This window comes from Gadus chalcogrammus, chromosome 13 (genome assembly GCF_026213295.1).
Source record: "Gadus chalcogrammus isolate NIFS_2021 chromosome 13, NIFS_Gcha_1.0, whole genome shotgun sequence".
Lineage (NCBI taxonomy): Eukaryota > Metazoa > Chordata > Actinopteri > Gadiformes > Gadidae > Gadus > Gadus chalcogrammus.
The window spans coordinates 11,400,962-11,421,537 of NC_079424.1; the positions used below are offsets into that span (position 1 = coordinate 11,400,962).

At 42.8% G+C, this 20,576-nt stretch overlaps 2 protein-coding genes across 3 annotated transcripts; one reads left to right on the forward strand and one right to left on the reverse strand.

The window, feature by feature from the left end:
• Positions 1 to 47: 47 nt before the first annotated feature.
• On the reverse strand, positions 48 to 8,461 carry idh3b (isocitrate dehydrogenase (NAD(+)) 3 non-catalytic subunit beta). Of its 2 annotated transcripts, none has more exons than XM_056605178.1 (11): positions 8,352 to 8,461; positions 7,467 to 7,640; positions 7,255 to 7,375; positions 6,681 to 6,741; positions 6,441 to 6,573; positions 6,184 to 6,317; positions 5,986 to 6,088; positions 5,685 to 5,831; positions 5,149 to 5,243; positions 4,924 to 4,984; positions 48 to 449 (listed from the first exon to the last, which is right to left on the reverse strand). In XM_056605178.1, the coding sequence occupies exons 1-11, from the start codon at positions 8,391 to 8,393 to the stop codon at positions 372 to 374; spliced, it is 1,149 nt and encodes a 382-aa protein (XP_056461153.1). In that variant the 5' UTR covers positions 8,394 to 8,461; the 3' UTR covers positions 48 to 371. The 2 variants fall into 2 exon arrangements, with proteins under 2 accessions (XP_056461153.1, XP_056461152.1); XM_056605177.1 differs by lacking the exon at positions 48 to 449 and adding an exon at positions 1,682 to 3,293.
• Positions 8,462 to 11,768: 3,307 nt separating this feature from the next.
• On the forward strand, positions 11,769 to 18,973 carry wdr1 (WD repeat domain 1). Its single transcript, XM_056606361.1, has 15 exons — positions 11,769 to 11,900; positions 12,428 to 12,549; positions 12,637 to 12,727; positions 12,827 to 12,974; positions 13,402 to 13,582; positions 14,034 to 14,111; positions 14,745 to 14,825; positions 15,387 to 15,620; positions 15,855 to 15,942; positions 16,241 to 16,397; positions 16,500 to 16,587; positions 16,777 to 16,887; positions 16,978 to 17,151; positions 17,516 to 17,660; positions 18,034 to 18,973. Exons 1-15 carry the CDS (start codon positions 11,885 to 11,887, stop codon positions 18,138 to 18,140), a joined length of 1,821 nt encoding a protein of 606 aa, XP_056462336.1. The 5' UTR covers positions 11,769 to 11,884; the 3' UTR covers positions 18,141 to 18,973.
• The last annotated feature ends 1,603 nt before the right edge of the window (positions 18,974 to 20,576 follow it).

Sequence of the window (20,576 nt, forward strand, 5' to 3'; positions counted from 1 at the left end):
GACGTATAAATCTTATTTTCCTTTAGCTCTCAAAAGAAGCAAACAGATCGTGTTTAAAATGTTTAATGAATAAATAATACATGACACATTATGCATATTTCTTGATATTTGACCCAAGCATCAAAGCCTTATATTGCATTTACAAAGAGCTATAACATAACAGAACCCATGTTACATAGGCTATACATTTCATTTAGCTGGATGTCTTGAATGCAGATACCAACATCACCATAGTCATTGCTTAATATTTGAGCTGTACTCTATTAAAGTAAGTCATTGTTTTGGGATATACCTCTACTTAAGTTTCATGGTCCACAAATAAACGTGTGTGCGTGTTTTCGGCGGAAAGTCTTCTTCTGTATTCAGAATACTCAGACGGCCATGTTAGCGATGACGGCCCGGGTGAACTCGTCACTGGAAGCGTAGCCTCCGAGGTCGCCTGTGCGCACCTGTTGTAAAACACAAGAACCATGTGTTACAAACACACACATGCACAGTAACAGCTGCGCAACACTTGTCCTCACATTCTAAAATACTCCCTTTAATATGGCTGCACAATTAAAGCAGTTCATCAGTGCTGAAGACAGATGCGCGTGTATGTATATCCATTGCAAATAGACAGTGTTCTATAAAGACATTCCCGTGCAGTGTCGCCAAGACAGTTTGCTGCATAGCAGCAGATCTAAGGTCAGTTGAACCGTTGCGACCATTATACAGTGATTAATGGTCAGTAAAGCAGACATCATTCACTATAACAGTAAAAAACAACAGTAGCCGCGTTTACATGGCACATCTGATCCGCGTAGATTTCTATGCGGCATAGATCTGTCCCTAAAATGTGTTCCGAATGTACTGTATACATGGCAGTAACAAAAGTGTCCGTTCTGTCTCTCGCGCACACCTGACACATCTCTGGACCGGCGGCGACATAATGGATGTCTTATCACTATCGGGGATTTTAAATTTGATTTTAATGGAAGCACAGCAGGAGAGAGCTTTTCTCTGCCTGCTCCTTCAATTAAGAAGGAGGACGACAGCGCAGCAACGTCAATTTCTCGTCAGATCTTTATATTTACCCTATGCTCCGCCGCAAACAAGAGGAATTTGGATGCGAGTCCGCAGCCAAGACTGGTGGGAGAGAGTGGTCTTACGGGAATTTAGTGACCAGGAATCCTCGAAGGTGAACTACTGCAGCTGCCATCTCTCTAAGTTAAGAAGTATTTTAACGTTCAGCCTGCAAAAGTACTAGTAGTAGCCTACTCATTTACAGTTATCTCGGACGAGCGCGGACACTACGATACGCGAACACGTCATTAATAAACACCCATGTGTCCCGTCGCTTAGCAACCGGACACGCTTACCGGACTACTTTTACGGAGTGATAACAAAGACGTGAATCAGGCAATAAATCCACTTTCCTTGACAGCGGTGAAGTTCGGTGTGCTTAAAAGTACCGACGGAGCTCAGTGGACCAATTGCGAACTACTGCGGCTGCACTAAGTTAAACCCCAATCTATGCGGAATAAGTGTATACATGGCGATTTAAAACGGACTACACCACCTCTTCTATTCGGCATAGAATCTATGCCGAACAGATAATTGTATTCCGAATGAGGCGTATACATGACCATTTTCTATGCCGCATAGAAATCTATGCGGCATAGATGTGTCCATGTAAACGCGGCTAATGTAGCTATTAGTCAAGCAGTTTGTTCCAGTCTGGTTTATTATTGCATGGAAACAGTCAGTTTTATTTTGGGCCACGTACCACAGTCTAAAACCCAACTATAATGTTCTTAGCTTTGAACCCGAACAGATTCTTCAAGCCAATCCCGACATTCTTCTATGAAACATGTACGACATCTCTACGACAATGTATGCAATCAGAGTAGGAATGAATGTTGAATTAGTATGTTAATTTGTAAAACTAAAATTTTGCAGCCAACATTGGATTATTTTCAAAATTGGGTAGGTACACATGTACATCGATAACATATATGCCAATAATTATAACTAGGATCGTTAAAGGTTCAGTGTTATTCACTTTACCAGGAATGTATTTTGGCTAAATTAAATAAATACTTTGTATTTGTTAATTCTGTTATCTTTTTCCCACTTTGATTTTCCAGGTTACACCTAAAGATTAAACAAGTGATTCTTAATACTTTCCATCGGAAGCATTGTGAAAGGTTTCACTGAACCAAATAATTTTTTTTTTGGGATAATCACTCATGGTCAAAGATAAATGTCCTTATTTCCACCATGGATTTGTTACTTCTCAAGTTCAACCCCATATTTCAAAGAAATCAAACGTGCTGTGGCATACTTAGAATAAACATTTGACAGCTAAAGTCAAATGAGATCCCAGAATGCATTGCTGCGAGTTTAATCTGCTTTGGAAAAAGACCTGGGCCCAGTTTTTTTTAATTTTAATTTGGATAAAATTGATCCGGATTTGGAAATCCAATGTTTTGCTATCCTACTTTGTACTTTTATGCCAGTTTTTAAATTAACATTGGATCGGATCACTGTGATCCAAATACCAAATTTAAGGATAACCAACTGAATCCAACCTTCGGATGGGATCAGGATAATACTGTTTTTTAGGATCAAATTGATCCCAAACCGAGTTCAAAGTTTTGAAAAACCCAAAGGCCAGGTTTGACCAGATCAAATACAAGATCGGATTACATGATCAGATCTTCGTTCTGAATCCCACTTTTGCTTTGAAAAAAACATTTGTTGATCCAATCCATGATCCTAAATCCCACTGGATTACTTTTGAAAAACTGGGCCAAAGATAAAGAGAAAATAATATTAAACCTGTATACAAATAACACCTTGAAGGAATATTCCAACAATGAAGCAACAAATGAGGACAGAAAAACATTTACATCAAATTATAAAAATAAAATAAAAAGTCAAAAGTAACAAATCATTTGCAATCAATCTTTTGTGACACAGTAGAGCACTAGATTTCATCCGGGAGAAAGCTAATGAAATCGAAATGTAAATGAGTGTTAGACCACACACAAGCAGCAGATGTTTTTAGTAATCCAATAACAAACCATTAAACAGGGAGTTGGAGTTATTTGTTTTACAGTTAATGTTTTACCGTCATACACGTTTTAACATTATGGTAGAACGTTCACTCAAACATTTAACATAAAAAGGGGGGGAGAGCACATCGGGTGTGAAGCTTCTCAGTGGCGAGGGCGGAAACGCAGGTTATCCACTACGGCATGCACAAAGTCCCCAGTGGTGCAATAACCGCCAAGGTCCCTCGTCCTCACCTGAGACAGCAGCACACACACACACACACACGCACACAGGTTCGAGGAAGGGAGAGTAAAGGAGAGGGGAAAAGGTAGGGCACTTCAAACAACTTCCAGGCAGAATCTCTCTCTTGCTCCTAATCTATTTTAACAGTCCATTGGGCAAATTTTACCTCAATATGAATGGGTATTTTATTTATATTGGAATAACGGCATTTTAAACTTTAATGCTGAGGCTGACTGGAGTGATTCTAAATGTGATAATTGCTGATTTACATTTAACTTAAGCCCTTTAGTTGTGGGTCCACACCCATCATGTCCTATCCAGATGAACAAAAGGGACTCAAGGCCTGACTTAGGGCCTGATACTGATTTTAGTCACTTCCGTTATTGAAAAAATGTCTCCCATGTCTAGAGATAAGCTTACTTCCCCGCTCAATACATAAATGTCTCATGCAAAGCCTTTTCATTATATTTTGCTGTGGGACCAGCCTCCAGGCTATTGCAAAAAGGAAATGTCCAATTTTTGTTTTGTTTAGTATTTGACAGTTGGTTAATGGATTAGGTATTGACAGGTGAACGGAGCATACAAAAACAAACAGCCGGGTTCCGAGACAATGGCCATTCACATCAGCATGCGAGAGACATGCATGTTGCAGATGTATTATGATATTTTATCCATATTGCCTAGGTCTACATGCATCCCACCTTCACTTAAGTTATGAAGATAAAAACAGTAAAAAAAAAAAAAAGTTGATTAGATTTTATGTTTTATGTTTTAATGTTAGTAGTGACTGAAGATACTGAAAAAGAGTTTAGTTTGATAAGGAAAAACGCAGTTTAGGTAAAGACTTAAAAAAAAAGTTTTTAAAGGGACACTGTAAACATTACTCCCATCTAGTTGTACAATTGTATATTGCATTCAAACTAATAGTGCTCGCTTCGTCAAAACTACTGTGGGCAGTATGTGCCAAGAAGCTGTGTCATGACATCCAATACTACCTCATCGAGTCATTCGAGAACATGGAAGCCTTCATGAAGCTTACCCGTCCTATGTAACTACATATTAATTATTCTTCGCTCAGGAGGATAAGTGAGATTTTTGGCAGAGATAATTTTACACCAATGAGGGCTTATTTATGAATGAATACGTTGATTTGAGGTAATAAATGACTTAAAATATTACAGTGTCCCTTTATGGAAACAAAAACGTATTTGAAGGCGGCATTAGAGATGCGGGGACACAAGTGAAGTCTTCTGTGGTTCAGCAGTAAAATAAGTTATACAAGCCTGCCGTTAGTTAGGTTAAATCCAAACGGGATTCTTGTGTCTGGGACTATTGGTGTAAATATGATCAAAACTAATGGATCTATCAAAACATTTGTTCATCGGATTACTTTCAAACCAATGACCCATTTATATAGAAGACGAGGAAGAAGATGACGAGGCAGGAGAAGAAGAGGAGGAAGAAAGGTTTCCAAAGTCAGCTGTCGTGCTGCTGACAATTTCTAAAATCCAATGTGCCAACCATACCAAAGCAGGAGGCAGACACTGTTCCTAGAGGTCATGCTGGTAGGGTTAGTTCATCAAGACATTGGCTCCGGCGCCAGAATGATCCGGCATAGATTAAAAGCCCACAAAGTCTTACCTTGCCCTGCTTGATGACCTTCTTCACAGCGTCCGACACCATCTGGGAGTGATATTCCAGACTGCAAGAAAAGGCAGTCCGTTAAGATTAAGCCATCTCGTACCCGTGGCTAATAAAGGGCACACTTAAAAAGGTGGGCATGTTCAATGCCTGGATAGCCCCAGTGGGTAGGTCCTATGCTATGCGAGTGCTGTTTTGACCGTTTAAGTACAAAAAATGACTTACTTCAGGTGCTTGAGCATGTTGGCAGCGCTAAGCAGCATGGCGGTGGGGTTGGCGATGTTCCTGCCTACCGCCTGGGCGAAAGGGTGACGGGCACCCTGGCACAAAGACGAAGGAGGAGGATATGAGACAAGGACAGTCAACCAAACAATTGCGGGAGCTATAGCCAGCTCAGACTATTCATTGCTTGGGGTTCTCATATTGTTAATATGGAAATCATTGACCTTTAATAATAATACCTTTTGGATAAATATTCAAAGATATTAGATATCCCAATATCTTACTGACACAATATAATATGACACTGTCGGCAAATGAAAGCATGACTATTCTGCTGAAAAGGCAACAACCAAAATTGTAACAAACAAAATAAGCAAAAACAAAGGGTGTTGGAAGCGAATAGACAATCGATTTGCTTTACCATCCAAGCTACATGGAGAAGACTAAATCCTGGGCAAAGCCATTATGTAATATGAGCTCTTGAAAGTACCTTACAACAAAGCTAAATAACATTAAATTAAAAATGTCCAAAAACCTACGGTCTCAAAGACGGCATACTCTGCGCTGTAGCTCTCGCCGGGTACCACACCAGCCCCTCCTACCAGGCCTGCTGCCAGGTTGTCAATGATGTTACCATACAGGTTGGGCATCACCAGCACATCAAACTGGTAGGGGTTCTGCACAAGCTGCAAAACAAAACATCAACCCCCCCCAAATGTCACAATATGACTAGACAAATCCTTACTTCATCTATAAAAGGATGCATCATCAATTGTATATCATAGAAAATGTAGTGTTGTTATAGTTACATCTTGTAAGCAGATGTAGTGCTGAACATACCTGCATGCAAGCGTTGTCAATGATGATAGTCTCATATTTGATTTTAGGATACAGTTCTGCAATTTCAGCACAGCACTGCAGAAAGAGGCCATCAGCTAATTTCCTGAAATGAAATGATGTATGCACAACTTTAAAAGTGCTCCAACTTTGTTCAAAGGTGACCTCATGGAAATGAGAATTCAATTAAAATATACTTGCATGATGTTGGCCTTGTGCACAGCCGTAACCTTGCTCCTTCCCTTCTTGGTGGCGTAGTCAAACGCAAACTTAGCGATCCGCCGAGACTTCACTCTGGTGATGATCTTCAGACACTCGATAACACCAGGGACACTCTAAATAGTCAAAACAGGCAATTAAAAAAAAAAAAAAAAAATCCCCCCTGGTTAAGGATTGATGAATGGAATCACATTTGCAGAGATAAATGCATGATATCTTCTATCGGTCAGCTCTTCTACCTCGTGTTCCAGGGAGCTGTACTCCCCCTCCGTCTGCTCACGGATGATAACCAGGTCCAGGTTGTTGTGGCGCGTGTTGTAGCCTGGCAGGCTGTTCACATGCACGACGTTGGCGAATAGGTCCAATTTACGACTGGACGTGGACAGAGGGGAGAGTTACCGGAACAGAACAGACCAACCAAAGACAGCCAGACGGCATGAACATAATCCCTCGCATCCACAACATAAGGCTACAATTACCGTAGTCTCATCTCATAGGAAGCAAGTTCTCCTTTGTACTCCATTGGTGTGTGAATTTTGCCTAGGAATACACAGAAAGGACAAGTGAACATTTCATTAAAAGGCCATTTAACCAGGGTCTTTGACAAGGTGACACTAAATACTAACGGTGCACCGTCGCGCGGCAACCGCCCTGATAACCGCCTCGCTGCCGGAGGGTTCAGCGCGACGGTGTGAAGGGCAAGGTGTTTTCAAAAGCGGCGGGGTGGCTGCCACCGAAAGTTTAAACACGGGGGAAGCTGAGGGGTAGGGCAAAAATCTGTGCACGTTCACGTGGGCGGCAACCGCTTCCTGGTCCAACAGCCGCTTTTGTAACCGCCTCCCCTCTGCCGCCCTTCCCTCATTTAAATAAATGGAGGCGGCGAGTTGACGCGCGGCGGTGTGAAACCTGCTTAAAGTCTAGTACAGAGATCTACTCTTTTGTTGACAATAGCTTGAGGGAATTATAGGAATGAAATAGAAACCCAATGAGAGTACAATTGATTAATACTTTTTAAACATGATGGTAAGTGGAGGGCAGAAAACAACAAGGTACCTTTCATGGCCACCTTGTTGGTCTTCATGGAGGTCAGCACTTGCTCAAGCTTCTCCTCGCTGGCCATGTTCTGTACTTCACTCAGATGGAACTCCTCAAATTCCACTGGAACATCTCCTGCCTGAGGATTGAGATATGGTCAATTTTATTACAGTAACTTAAAATTCGTTTTAAGTTATGATACCAAATTTAAACTTGGGTGAAAATGATACCTTGAACACATCTTTGACGGCGGTCATCAGCTCAGGTCCCACACCGTCACCTGGCACCATGGTGACCTTGAAGGTGGCATCAGCCCGAGCGGGGGATGTTTCGGGGGCACAAAGACCTGCGGATACACTGAGAGGTCTCAGGGGCATCTGCTGCCACCTGGGGCCAGCCAGACCCTGATGACAAGAAACAGGAGGACCGATTCAGTGTCAGACAAACCTTGGTATTTTGCATCCATCGGGTGTATAATACATATATTTAAGTGTATGTTCAATTTCCTGTGTGTGTGTGTGTGTGTGTGTGTGTGTGTGTGTGTGTGTGTGTGTGTGTGTGTGTGTGTGTGTGTGTGTGTGTGTGTGTGTGTGTGTGTGTGTGTGTGTGTGTGTAATCACAGCAGATGTAAAGCATCTCGATTTTGCAGCCATTAATGCCACCATTAAATCACCGTGGCTGTCACAAAAAACAGTATCTGTTTAAAACCATTAGACATATCAAAATCAGGGTGATTAATTCGGATAAACATAGATGAGGATAACATGATAGTTCAATCATTTAGCCAATCTGCTTCTACTGACTCGAACAAGACGCGAACTAGACAATAAGCCAATTAATAGCTGTTATATCATGTTATATCAAACAAATACAATTCCGTGGAAAAAAGGTTAATTTGTTTGCTGTCATCTGCGTCACTTTTGACATGCTGTTAATTTCTCCCTCTTCAATAAGCAATTGTATGCTAGGGGCTCAGGAGTTAAACACTCGTGTATCCTGTCTTTTTCTTCTATATTTACCAGTATCGTCCTCCTACAATGGTAATCACAGTAAGATAATCAATTCAGATGTCTTTACAACATAGATCATGCGTGTAAGCATCATGAAACACTCACCTTGACCAATGTTAACAAATTCCCTCTCAAGGCGGCGGCCATCGTTACGGATAAATGCAGCAAGTGAAGGTGACGTGAGGAAGAATCTTCTTCGTTGGTGTATTACTCGAAATATCACAGTGAACATCCTACTATATCATCAGCGGCACATAGTGGAATGCATTGGTGTTGCACTTTTTTTTTAAACGGTAGTGTTTAGTGTGAGATTACTATATGCACAGAGCAACCCACGATTTTGCTAAACACGGCAATCCTTCAGCAAAAAAGATCCATAAAGTACTATTGAAATTAAAAATTAAAAATCCAGCAAGTTTACATATTGTTCCTAATTGATTAGTACAAATGTACAAAATGCATTGGATGTGTGGTTTTCGTAACATTGGTAAATAAGTATAGTGGTGGCCTAAAAGGGATTCATTCAAATATATTTTAAGCTAATATTAATGGCTGTGTGTCTAGGGTTGGTGATATTATTGATGTCCATTCCCGAAATAACCATTGTAAAAATTCCAAGTTGTAATGAGATCTGCACACATGCGCTCTCCCTCATTTATGGATTCAATGATTAATTTCCTTGATTCAGTTCGCGTCGGTCAGTTCGCCAAGAAAAGTCGTTCAGGTTCGGTCGTTCATTCGTTCGTTTGTTCGTTCGTTCAGTCTAGTTTCCGGTAGCGGTGAATCGAATCATGGAATGCACGGTTCTCAGGTGAGTCAGTCAGACAGCTCCTCCCTCGTTCTCATTCTTAAACGATCATGGAAGTCGGTCATCAATCAACGCAACATTACAACTTTAACCAAACGCAGCAGGATTGGGGGTATAGTTGATAAAACTTGATTTAGCAATGATGGTGGGGGTCAGGGTTCGGTTATGATTCCATCTCTGTGGGGGTCTCTAAAAAAACAAGTAAATATGTAAGGGATAATGTATAACGCTGTGATCACGGCTGTGTGTGCATATGAACGCTGTCAAGAAAAGTGGACTTTTTGCAACTGATTCACGTCTTTCGTATCCAGTGACGGACTGGGAACCAAAAAAGGCCCTGGCATTTGCACTCTGCAGCCAAAATCAAAAGATCATCAGAGCCAGCCGCTCCATAATAAAAACATGTGTAACCGTCATGCATTTAACAAAGTACAAAGGAGCTTGCTCTTCTCCGCAACCCTGTCATCCGAATCCAAGTTCATAAGGACCTCTGTGATGGCGACAGAGTATAGCTTCCAACTTCCAACAACCCCAAACACGCAGACGCGGTCTAGCCTACTCGATTCGGTCTTGAAATTCCCAGAAGCAAACAAATAATCAAAAAAGAAAATACAGGTAGATTTGTTTTATTTCAAACCATGCACATTTAACATCTGAATAAGAAATTTGGCTACAAAACAATGTAGACCGATGTAAAAGTTAACTATGACTGCGATATAGAGACCCATATCTCTGGTATAAATACTGATATTTTCTCTCTGATCCGCCGGCCGGCTTAAACGGCCTACGAGAGCCCGCGGCCCCCCCGGCACCCGCCAGAACGCAAGACCGCCCAGTCCGCCCCCGTATCGGCATTCGGCTAGTAGTCCGGCTACTCATCAACCCCAGCGTATTAATTTGCTAAGCGACGTCAACGTCATTGGCGAACTATTTCTCCTCTGATCAAGACTACCAATGGTAACAAATAAATTGTAAAAAGACACACCTTGTGAATTTATTTTTTCGTTTTGGCAAGTAGCCGTGTAATAAGCGGGATAATGCTTCAGGTCGCTCGCTCACTAAGCCTCTCCCTCTTCACCACTCACAGTCAGGGAACGAACAGCGAGTCAGCGACTAGCGGGTCTGGAATGAGTCGAGTCTGAGAACGAACGAGACGAACGAGAGAGAAGTATCAGTTCGGTTCGTTCTTGTTCATTCGAACTGATTCGGTTCGAATTTTAAAGATCTCCTATTATACTAATTTTCTGGTCTTAATTTCTTATTAACGACTCCCATAGAGCAACCTGACACAAATCAAAGCACAAAAAACGATGTCAATTTTCGGGAAACTCGTCCTCTCATCTGGGCGCTTTCAGCATTCTCTGTCAACACTCGGCTTCGTCCTTCTCCGCCCCCTCGCTCTCCTCCTGCCAACCCCACTCCTTTGTGGTTGGTGGAACAAGTTGCAGCATTACATGCATAGAAAATCCGGATTGTTCTACGTAGATAAATCCCGGAAATTTGAACAAGTGAATCGTGACCGGCGTCCCTAGTGCTCTGCACAGCCACCCCAGACGGTCAGCAGGGAATACGTCTAAATGCATGTACGTCATTATTTGACACTTTAGTATGGTTAAACATGACTATAAATCATTATAACAACGTTTATAGGTCATAAAAGTCGAAAAAGCTTTAAGTGCAATATTTAATATGTCAAAGTTAGAACAAACTAATAGTGCATATTTCATTTTAGACCGTTTCTGTTCAGGATATTATATTATTTTTTGGCCCCCATGTGGCTACGCCCCTGCCCTTACAATTATTGCACCGGGCCTTTAATGACCTACTTACGCCACTACCACTACCACCATATCTTAGGACGAAAGGCAATTGACGAATTAGAAGTAGGAGGTGTGGATTGAGAGCGTAAGAAATGGGTAATTTGCGTGAGTATCAAGCTCAATGGGTGAAACATTATTCTGTTCTTATCAGAGTAGGCCACACAATGATACGAGGCCCAGATGACTCGTTTTAGTATCAGAGTTGATCGTGTAAAATAAGTTTGAAATAGCCTATATCAATGCAGGGAAAACGAAAGTCACCCAGACCCTAGAACTGTTCGTGTTGTTTATCACATGATTAGCATATATGGTTGTGTACCAAATATGATCAACTATGATTTAACGACAAAAATACAAAGCGTCTGAATTTAAGGACGATAAGGGACATCGTCGTCGATTTAATAATTTCTTATTATGGCCCAATGGCCCATACGAGGCAAGGGGACACCTAACACATTCAAGTCCTTCTCCATAACAGAAGAATGCGGCTAGATAGCACTTTGAGGTCATTGAGTTGATGCCAAGTGCGTTATAAATAAAATGTATTATTTTTATTATTATTATTATTATTATTATTATTATTATTATTATTATAATAATTATTATTACTAATAAATCACACTGGGCTCATCAGGGATTTCCCCACATCCATCCTATTCCTAGGCAGGCTGACGGTGATGTGTATCGTATGTCCATGTTTGACTATTATGCACAGTTGGACATCACCGTGGTTAAAATAGAGACATATGAGAGAAACAACTCGTTCTGATGATGATCTGATCAGGAACTATTTACCATATCCTGTATATTTAATTCACGCAGTCATCCCCTCACCAGCAGGCAGCTGACAGCTGCCGCGTAGGAGCCGAGATGACTATATATGGTCATAGACAGGCATTCCGCGAGCTGCCCTCGCTTCCGTGTTTGTATGATCAGAGAGTCTGTCTGTAGCCGGGGTGTGTGCACTGGTTCATTCATCTGGAGGCCTAAACAAAAAAGCAATCGCGAAAATGTCATATGAGTCGAGTAAGTATTTATTATTTGTGATCTTACAGAATGTATATTGAAAGAAAGCACTGTTGTTATACTTTGAGAATGGGGGACAATGAGCTTTCTAGGCAGCTAGCGGTTTTGCAGCTAACGTAACTAACCTCGCCCAATTGACTATTTGGGCATTTCGTGCAATAGAATGAAATCGGCCCTCCAAGATAGATAGTCGTTTCGTGTTTTGCAGATGTACGATTAAATATACCATTGCTGAATAGCAGAATCCCGCAGGATTTGGGCATTACCAATACCTAGCAATGGTATGTTATAAATCTGCCCCTGTTTTCTTGGAGGCTACGTCCGCATTGTTATGACATGTCCATACCCATGTCCACGCCGTGGCTTTAGTGGCTTGGTCGTGATTTTGTTTTCCAGGTTAGCAGCTGGGAAAAAAAAGCCAATACAAGCCTTTACATTACTTTCGAAATGGTTCAATATACTATGTTTTATGTCTATTGCCATTACTTATGTCTAAACGTGTCATTCTCTTTACCACGACCTTTTAGAACACACGTTTGCCAGTCTCCCGCAGATGGAGAGGGGAGTGTCCAAAGTACTTGGCAGAGATCCCAAAGGGAACAACTTTCTCTATGCCAATGGAAAGACTGTTATCATCAGGAACATTGATGTAATTCAATAGTTTATATTATCTGACCAACCAACTTCTGTTATCTTTCCACACCTACTGATGTGTAATGTATTTAATCTTCTACAGAATCCATCTATAGCAGACATCTACACAGAGCATGCCCAGCAAGTAACTGTCGCCTGCTATGCACCCAGTGGCTTTTACATCGCCTCTGGAGGTAATCTACCACCTAGCCGTTCACCTCACTCACCAATGTCAACAAATCCTATCATCAGAACTTTGCTCAGTAATTCTAGAACATTCTAAATCCGGGCAGATGTGTCGGGAAAGATCCGTATCTGGGACACCACCCAGAAGGAGCACCTGCTGAAGTACGAGTACCAACCGTTTTCCGGCAAGATCCGAGATATTGCCTGGACTGAGGACAGCAAGAGAATGGCTGTGGTTGGCGAGGGACGTGAGAAGTGAGTCAGTCAAGTGATTTGGGTTTTACTCAGACATGCGCGTGCAACCAAATGGGATGTGGTTGCCTTTTTCCGTGATGTAATATTACAGCAAATGTGTAGCATGAACATTTAAACAACACCAAAGAAATAAGGCTGATCAAATGAGGGAGATTTGCTGATGGGGTATCTAACCTAACCCTAGCCCAAAGGGGTTAATTAGCTTTTGATTGTGTATGAATTGCTGGACATGACTGAACCAACAGAGCATTGGATAAGCAACTGTCCCGGAGTCAAGCCTAAGTACATTTTTGGGGTGTGTGAGAGAAACAATTCACTGTAGGACGCTTTGGACTGACCGTACAACTAAATTGTAATAGCACAGTGTATTTACATGGTTGGAGTGACATGTATTCCATTGAGGTTTTTGTACCGTTCTTCCTCTCAGGTTTGGAGCGGTGTTCCTGTGGGACTCTGGGTCGTCAGTGGGTGAGCTGGCGGGACACAGTAAAGCCATCAACTCTGTGGACCTCAAACCCTCTCGCCCCTACCGCCTCATCTCTGGCAGTGACGACATGACTGTGGCTTTCTCTGAGGGGCCTCCATTCAAGTTCAAGTTCACATTAAAGGTATTGACTCATATCTTTAGGGCGGGGAATGGTGTGTGCCAGTATAAACAAACTCCTGCTGAACAATCATAGGGAAATCGTGGATTACCTCCCTAGCTTTGGTGGTTTCTCTTGAGCCTCATCGTTACACATCTTTGTTTAGGTTTATTTTATATGGCAAGTTCAGCTGTTCTTTTTGATTGATTTATAGTCTTCTCTGTTGTGTTGTGCTGTATTTTGTTTTGCATGAGGCATCCTGTTCTCCTGCAAAGGAGTGCACAGTAGAGGAAATATAAATGCAGAGTAAATCTGTCTCTAGTGGCCTGATAGTCTAAAATGTTTAGCTTCAAGTGAAGAAGTTGGATTTTAAACATGGGAGCTCTCTTACATTGTAATGGGAGGGGAAATGGAAATGCCGACTCGCATGTTTTGCACCTTCAAAATATTTATTTTATTTTTTCCCCTGTATCAGGACCACACCCGGTTTGTCAATTGTGTGCGATTCTCCCCTGATGGGAACCGTTTTGCCGCTGCTGGAGCTGATGGGCTGGTAAGTACCCTGCTGCACTGATGTGCTGATGATGGTCTGCCCTACGCTTAACACTAGAAGTGCCATGGGGGAGTATTGCCCTTTCATGACTTTTTCTAAATATGTGTGCTTTTAGATTACAAGCAGTTTAGTGACTTATAGGCGGAAGTTGACCCTTTCTCCAGCAGGAGTCACAAAAGTGCAGGTTTACCAAAAGACTAATTATTATATCTCGGGCAGACTAAACTATTATTAATTTGCAGTAATTACACTGGGATCCAAACATTTTTTATTATGAACTATGTTTTGAGGAATATTTGTTTTCATTTACTTACTTATAGTGATGCACATTCATCTCTAACCACAATTACCCTTTCCAGACTTCAAATCCACAAATAATTTGCATAGATATACAGGCTATGAATGAAGCAACATTACTCATTGATAAATAAATCACACAAAGTTGTTTCTATCAGATTACAATTCATTACAAAAATATTGGGGATAGATCTTTAGCTGGGTCGTTTGCTCTTTTGAAGCTTTCCAAGGCAACGCCAATTACTACTGGCAACAGAGATGCGATATAATATATTTTTCATGTCTAATACAAAATGTGACGTATCCAAATGTCAACTGTGGTTTGTGTCCTCACAGATCATCATATGTGATGGTAAGACCGGCGAGAAAATCTCTGCACTTGGGGGAGAGAAAGCCCACAATGGAGGAGTTTACGCCGTAAGTGTCTTTTCAATTCATTCTGCCAAAATACAATCTTCTCACTAGGGGTGGGAATCTCTTAGGAATCTCACGATTCGATTCGGATAATGAGATCTTCGATTCTAAAAAATGAATCGCAATCGTGTCAAGACAAATCAGATTGACATATACACACACTGAAGATAAATTAAATAATTTTAAAATTATCCTTCTCTGGCGAAGAGAATGTTGCAGCAGGCAAACAAAAAACTAAATCTTTTATTTTTATTCCGATTATTAATTTATCTGAATCGAGGCGGAATTGTTCTAGAGAGAATCGCGAAGCATCGATTATTTTTCCCACCCCTACTTCTCACCTGAAACTCAGACAGATTTGGCAACAAAATGGCAAAATGCAAGGCAGGTTGAGCCTATGTTGCGCCAACATCCCTTTTGATGCCAAACTCTCACCTCCTTTTCCCAAACCCCTGCTAATAAACATAAACGTTGTGCAAGGCTTGGGGTTGGTTCTTCTAGCTGCCGGCAGCCTGCACCATGTTATTTGTCGCGTAGTGACATGTCTGTTAACCTCAACGCCAGGTGTCCTGGAGCCCCGACAGCTCCCAGCTGATCTCCGCCTCGGGGGACAAGACGGTGAAGCTATGGGACGTCAGCACGGGTACGGCCGTCATCACCTTCAACATGGGCAATGATGTCATGGACCAGCAGCTGGGATGCCTGTGGCAGAAGGACCACCTCATCAGTGTCTCCCTGTCGGGGAACATCAACTACCTGGACAAGAACAACCCAGACAAGCCCCTCCGCGTCATCAAGGTGTGTGTGTGTGTGTGTGTGTGTGTGTGTGTGTGTGTGTGTGTGTGTGTGTGTGTGTGTGTGTGTGTGTGTGTGTGTGTGTGTGTGTGTGTGTGTGTGTGTGATCTTGAAGCCTATGATGCTCAAAGGACCATATTTGCTCACATTACTAAAAGCTCTTGATTTAGTTTCTGTTGTAAATCTACTAAAGAATAGAAGTCATCGTAATGTATTGTCAACTTATTTGTCCTGCAGGGTCACAGTAAGTCCGTCCATTGTGTGACGGTTCACAAGATTGACGGGAAGTCAATCATCTTCTCTGCAAGTCACGATGGACACATCAATATCCTTTCATTTGTTCTCACTCATCTTCAGGGGCTGCCAAATGTTGGATCAATGTTGCTACATGGAAGTGGGGTATCTCTCTGTATTCTATCGGCATAACTGATTGTACCTGACGCTATATTAGTGTTAGCCTCTTGAGACCATCCTGATATACACTTTTGCCATTGGTGCAGAAAAAGCAGATTTGTTAATTAAACATCTTCTCAGTATATTTTGGATAAAATAACTGTTGATTGCTCGGTAGAGTGCTTTCATTGGGCGCTGCGTCATCATTTATGTTCTTTAACACTTTGCACATTATTGGGATGCGGAAACTGGAGAGAATGACTGCCTTCAGGGGAAGGGCCACACCAACCAGGTGAACAAGATGGTGGTGGACCAGGCCGGCCAGCTGGTTAGCTGCGGCATGGACGACACCGTGCGCTTCACCGACACCCAAACCAAGGAATACAGGTACTATCGACACACTAACTTCTGCTCACGTTGTTCTTGGGTTCGTCATTGTACCAATGGCTTTACCAGAATATTGGCAAATAATGTATTTTATTTTTCAAGTGCCTCTGATGTGGTGAAGATGGACGCCCAGCCTAAGTGTGTGTCCATAGCACCAGGGGGCTTAACGCTGGTAGTTTGCATTGACCTGGTAAGCCCAGTTCAGTCAGTGACTTTAAATTCACCTCCCTCGGTTCTCAAATCAACTTCCATAATGCTAGCACATCCATACTTTTCATTTTTTAAACCTATTATTAAAAGGTCAGTCTCATTGTTGCTGGTATTTATTGTAATGTTTTGGTTTCGAAATTGAAATGTGGCCCATCTCCACTGCGAACAGGTCGTCTTGCTGAAGGACAAAAAGAAAGTTTTCACTCTGGAAAAGCTGGACTACGAGCCAGAGACCGGAGCGATGCATCCCGGGGGCACTACTGCAGCCGTCGGGGGCGCCGTAAGTGTAGACTTTGGGGGTGGTGAAGTTTGACCCTGCAGTAACCACAATGCGAATACCAATCCCTGTGTGTCTACTTGCTCTGCCCAGGACGGCAAGGTGCGTCTGTACTCCGTCCAGGGCAACAGTCTGAAGGAAGAGGGCCGCACCCTGGAGGCCACGGGGCGGGTCACAGCCATGGCCTTCTCCCACGACGGAGCTCACCTGGCCGTCACCGACGAGAAGAAGGTCCTCCGCATCTTCACGGTGGCAGACGACTACGCGGTAAGCTAGCTCTTTGACGACTTGCATGTCTAAATTATTTCTGTTTTATGCATGCTACAATGGCCGTGAAACGCCATAAGGTGTTGGCGTACATTGGATGGAGAAAATTAAATGTTTTCTTTAGGCTCTGTTTAAATGTAATTTAGTTTTTCGGACAATCCAGAAATTGAATGGATTAGCGTTTCAGTTAGATGGGCATTCAAACTTTTCTTTCTTTCTTTTACCTCCGGCTCAATACTGTGTCATCTGGAATGCTTTCTGCTATGACAATGGTCTTGTCATCCAAACTGCAAAGCAAGTGTGATTTAGTTTTGATTCCTGAGTTTTGTCAATTTCTTGAAGCTTTCCTGTTTCTTTTCCCCAGATCAAGGATGACTTCTATGGTCACCATGCTAAAATAGTCTCTGTGGCCTGGGCCCCTGACAACGAGCACTTAGCCACCAGCGGCATGGACATGATGGTTTACATCTGGACAATCTCTGATTCTGATAAGAGGCTTAAGATCCCAGGTGGGTGGGGCTTTGTGTGTGTGTGTGTGTGTGTGTGTGTGTGTGTGTGTGTGTGTGTGTGTGTGTGTGTCTTGTAAAGTTAATGGCTAGCTTAGACTGCATCTATACTCTCTATAAAAACACCCTTATTTTAAATGGCTTCTGGTGTAGCCGCAGTAGTAAGGGAAGTTACCAGGCAGGAACTTCTGCTACATCCCTTGGGACGGGGCAAAAATGTTCTAATGAGGTGGAAGGAAGTGAGACTTATCTTTTGGAGGATAAGCAAACCTACTGCAAGTACTCCCAGTAGAATGAGAAGAAAGAGTGTGTTGAATTGTTGCCTTTATCAACCCTCCCCCTGGTCACCAATGCGTTTCTCTCTTGATGCCCACAGATGCCCACCGGTTGCATCACGTCACCAGCCTGGCCTGGGTGGACGACCACACCCTGGTGACCTCCTCATACGACGCCTGTGTCAAGCAGTGGACTATCATGTACTGAGCGAGACACACACACGCACTCTCTCAGATCCCTTTTTAGAACTCACAACTTTCTGTCTAATACAATATTTTTTCAGTATCGATATGATGATTCGTCTCTGTCTGTGAACACCTCCTGAATGGCCATTATTGTAGGAGTGTGTGGGGGGGGGGGGTGATGAGCTCCCATTAATGAAAAAAATGATAAGCTCCCATCAATGAAATGGCCAAGTTATGACCTGTACAACACAAGAGTAAACATTGAGTGAGGGGTAAGCACTTTGGGAATAAAGCTCTTTCTGTGGCCTAACAGAACAGGGGAACGCGTACGCACAACATTCCGTAGGCCAGCCCTTATTAGTTCAAGCTAAAATGAATATGCCTGTATTGGGCACAGAGCAGTTGAGAGATACGAGTTTTTAGGGTTAAATCTAGTTTGAGAACATTTTGGTGACATTCCTGAAATGTACAGAACGGTGGCCCTTACTGTGTTGCCTGTCAATTACTCATACCTGCAGGTGTAGTGGGTGTTAATGGGGGGAGGGGTGGGGTCTTATTCTGCCTATGTTTTCCATTTTCTTCTTTGGCGCAATACTGTCTCTCTCATCTGGCGTGCTTTCCGAAAGACTAGGGTGCAATAATAGGAATAAATAAACATGAAACAATTATGTCTAAAATTGAAATGCTGTCTATTTAATGGATCTCTTGAATTGTTGCTTACCTTTTTTTAATTCTATTTGTTTGGGCCCAATATTTTCATCTTGCTTTGATGATGTATCATCTTCCGTAGGTGTAAATGGTTCATAATAAAAAAAATAATTTTGATGCATTCTCTTCCATCTACATCTGCAGTTTTTACTTTTCATCAATACGCATGATGATGTATTTAATGAAAGGGAGTATATTCATCAAATCGAATAATGAATTGAAGTATGCTAGGGATAGACTACATTATCAGACTAAACGTTCAGATACCCCTACTGCTCAATAGGTGACAGTCGAGAATTGTGTTTGAATGGACTGATGTCTATATATGCAGCATGTCTATGTGTGTTTATCAGGGACGTGCCTTTCATCACTGGGGCAGATGCGAAAGGCATCTCGATGCATTGCGGGTGGGTTGGCTTCCCGGACACCTATAGTATAATGCTGTAATGTGTGGATGGTGGTGAAGACACTGAGGGGCGGGTGTGTGTGTGTGTGTGTGTGCAGAGTTTAGAAGGGTGACAGCCGCAGGGGCGAGGGGGAGGGCTGGAGGCACCGGCAGTGGTCACCTCCCTCCCACCATGCCGCCGCTTCAGGTGAGTATTTCAGTTAGTCGTGCAGTGCTGCCTGTGTACTTTATAGCGCCACGACATATTTGGCAAATTGCCTGCGTCTGGATCGTGTAGCTTATCCTCCTCCATAGACCTCTGAAGAATAAGTCCCGCCTCCGAGGCTCTTGGTTCCATGGAAAATAACATGGGGGTTTTGAATGATCTTACATGACAAACTGTAGGTGGCGAAGAAGTAAAAGCTGCTCAGGTTTTGAACTACACACTTTTTTTCCATCTAGATTCTACTTTGGTTTTGGATTGTCGGGGCGGTTAAAGTAGTTAACTATTATTAATGCTAACCGGGAGCTAGTTCTGATCTGCGCAGACTTCATACGTTATACTTGTTAGGGAGGCGGGAGTTGCTCGCAACCATTCACAACCTAGCATGATTGTCATTTCACGCGTGAATGGACGAGCAGCGTTGGTGCCACCTCCTCCGTAGGCGGGCTCTGGTTCCATTTCGGTGAAGACAAACTGAAACATTGCCGTTGCTATGCAACATTGCCTGGGAAAGTCGTGACGTCCTAAGTCTGTACCACCACCTCGCGGCGGTGGTGCCCCATGGTGGTGGTGCCTCGCATCAGCGGGCAGCTGTCGTGGTTCATGAACTTCAGTACTTCGCGCGTCTGAGCTTTGTTTTTTCAACGGCAGAGCAGGATAGCTGGTGCACGTTTTACACCTAACGGCATTTCTAGCTACTGGGGGACCATAGGCAGACTACGGGAACTCATATTAATGTTAGAAAACCTCATAAATGTTCATGCCATGGGACCTTTAAGACTACATCGGGTCTGCTTTACAGTGCATTAACTACCGCACTCCCTCAGGGTCATTTAGGGTAGGTCCCACCTCTTCAGTTTGAGTTCCCTGAACTCTTAAAAAGAGTCCCCAGCGCTGTTTGACCCCTGGACTTCTGTAGATGAGCGGTAGGGGAGATAACTGGGCACTTGGACACTTGGACCAGGGCACTTGGAGATGGACGGTACCGCTGGAGGCATGATCAAGTTCTTAAGACCATCGCTGAAGTCGTAAGCGAAGGACTTGTGTGGGCGAAGCGGTTCCGACCCTCCAAGAAAACCATCGCCTTTGTCAGAGCTGGGGAGCAGTTAACCCCTGCCGGAAGAACATGTGCAGGAATCCTA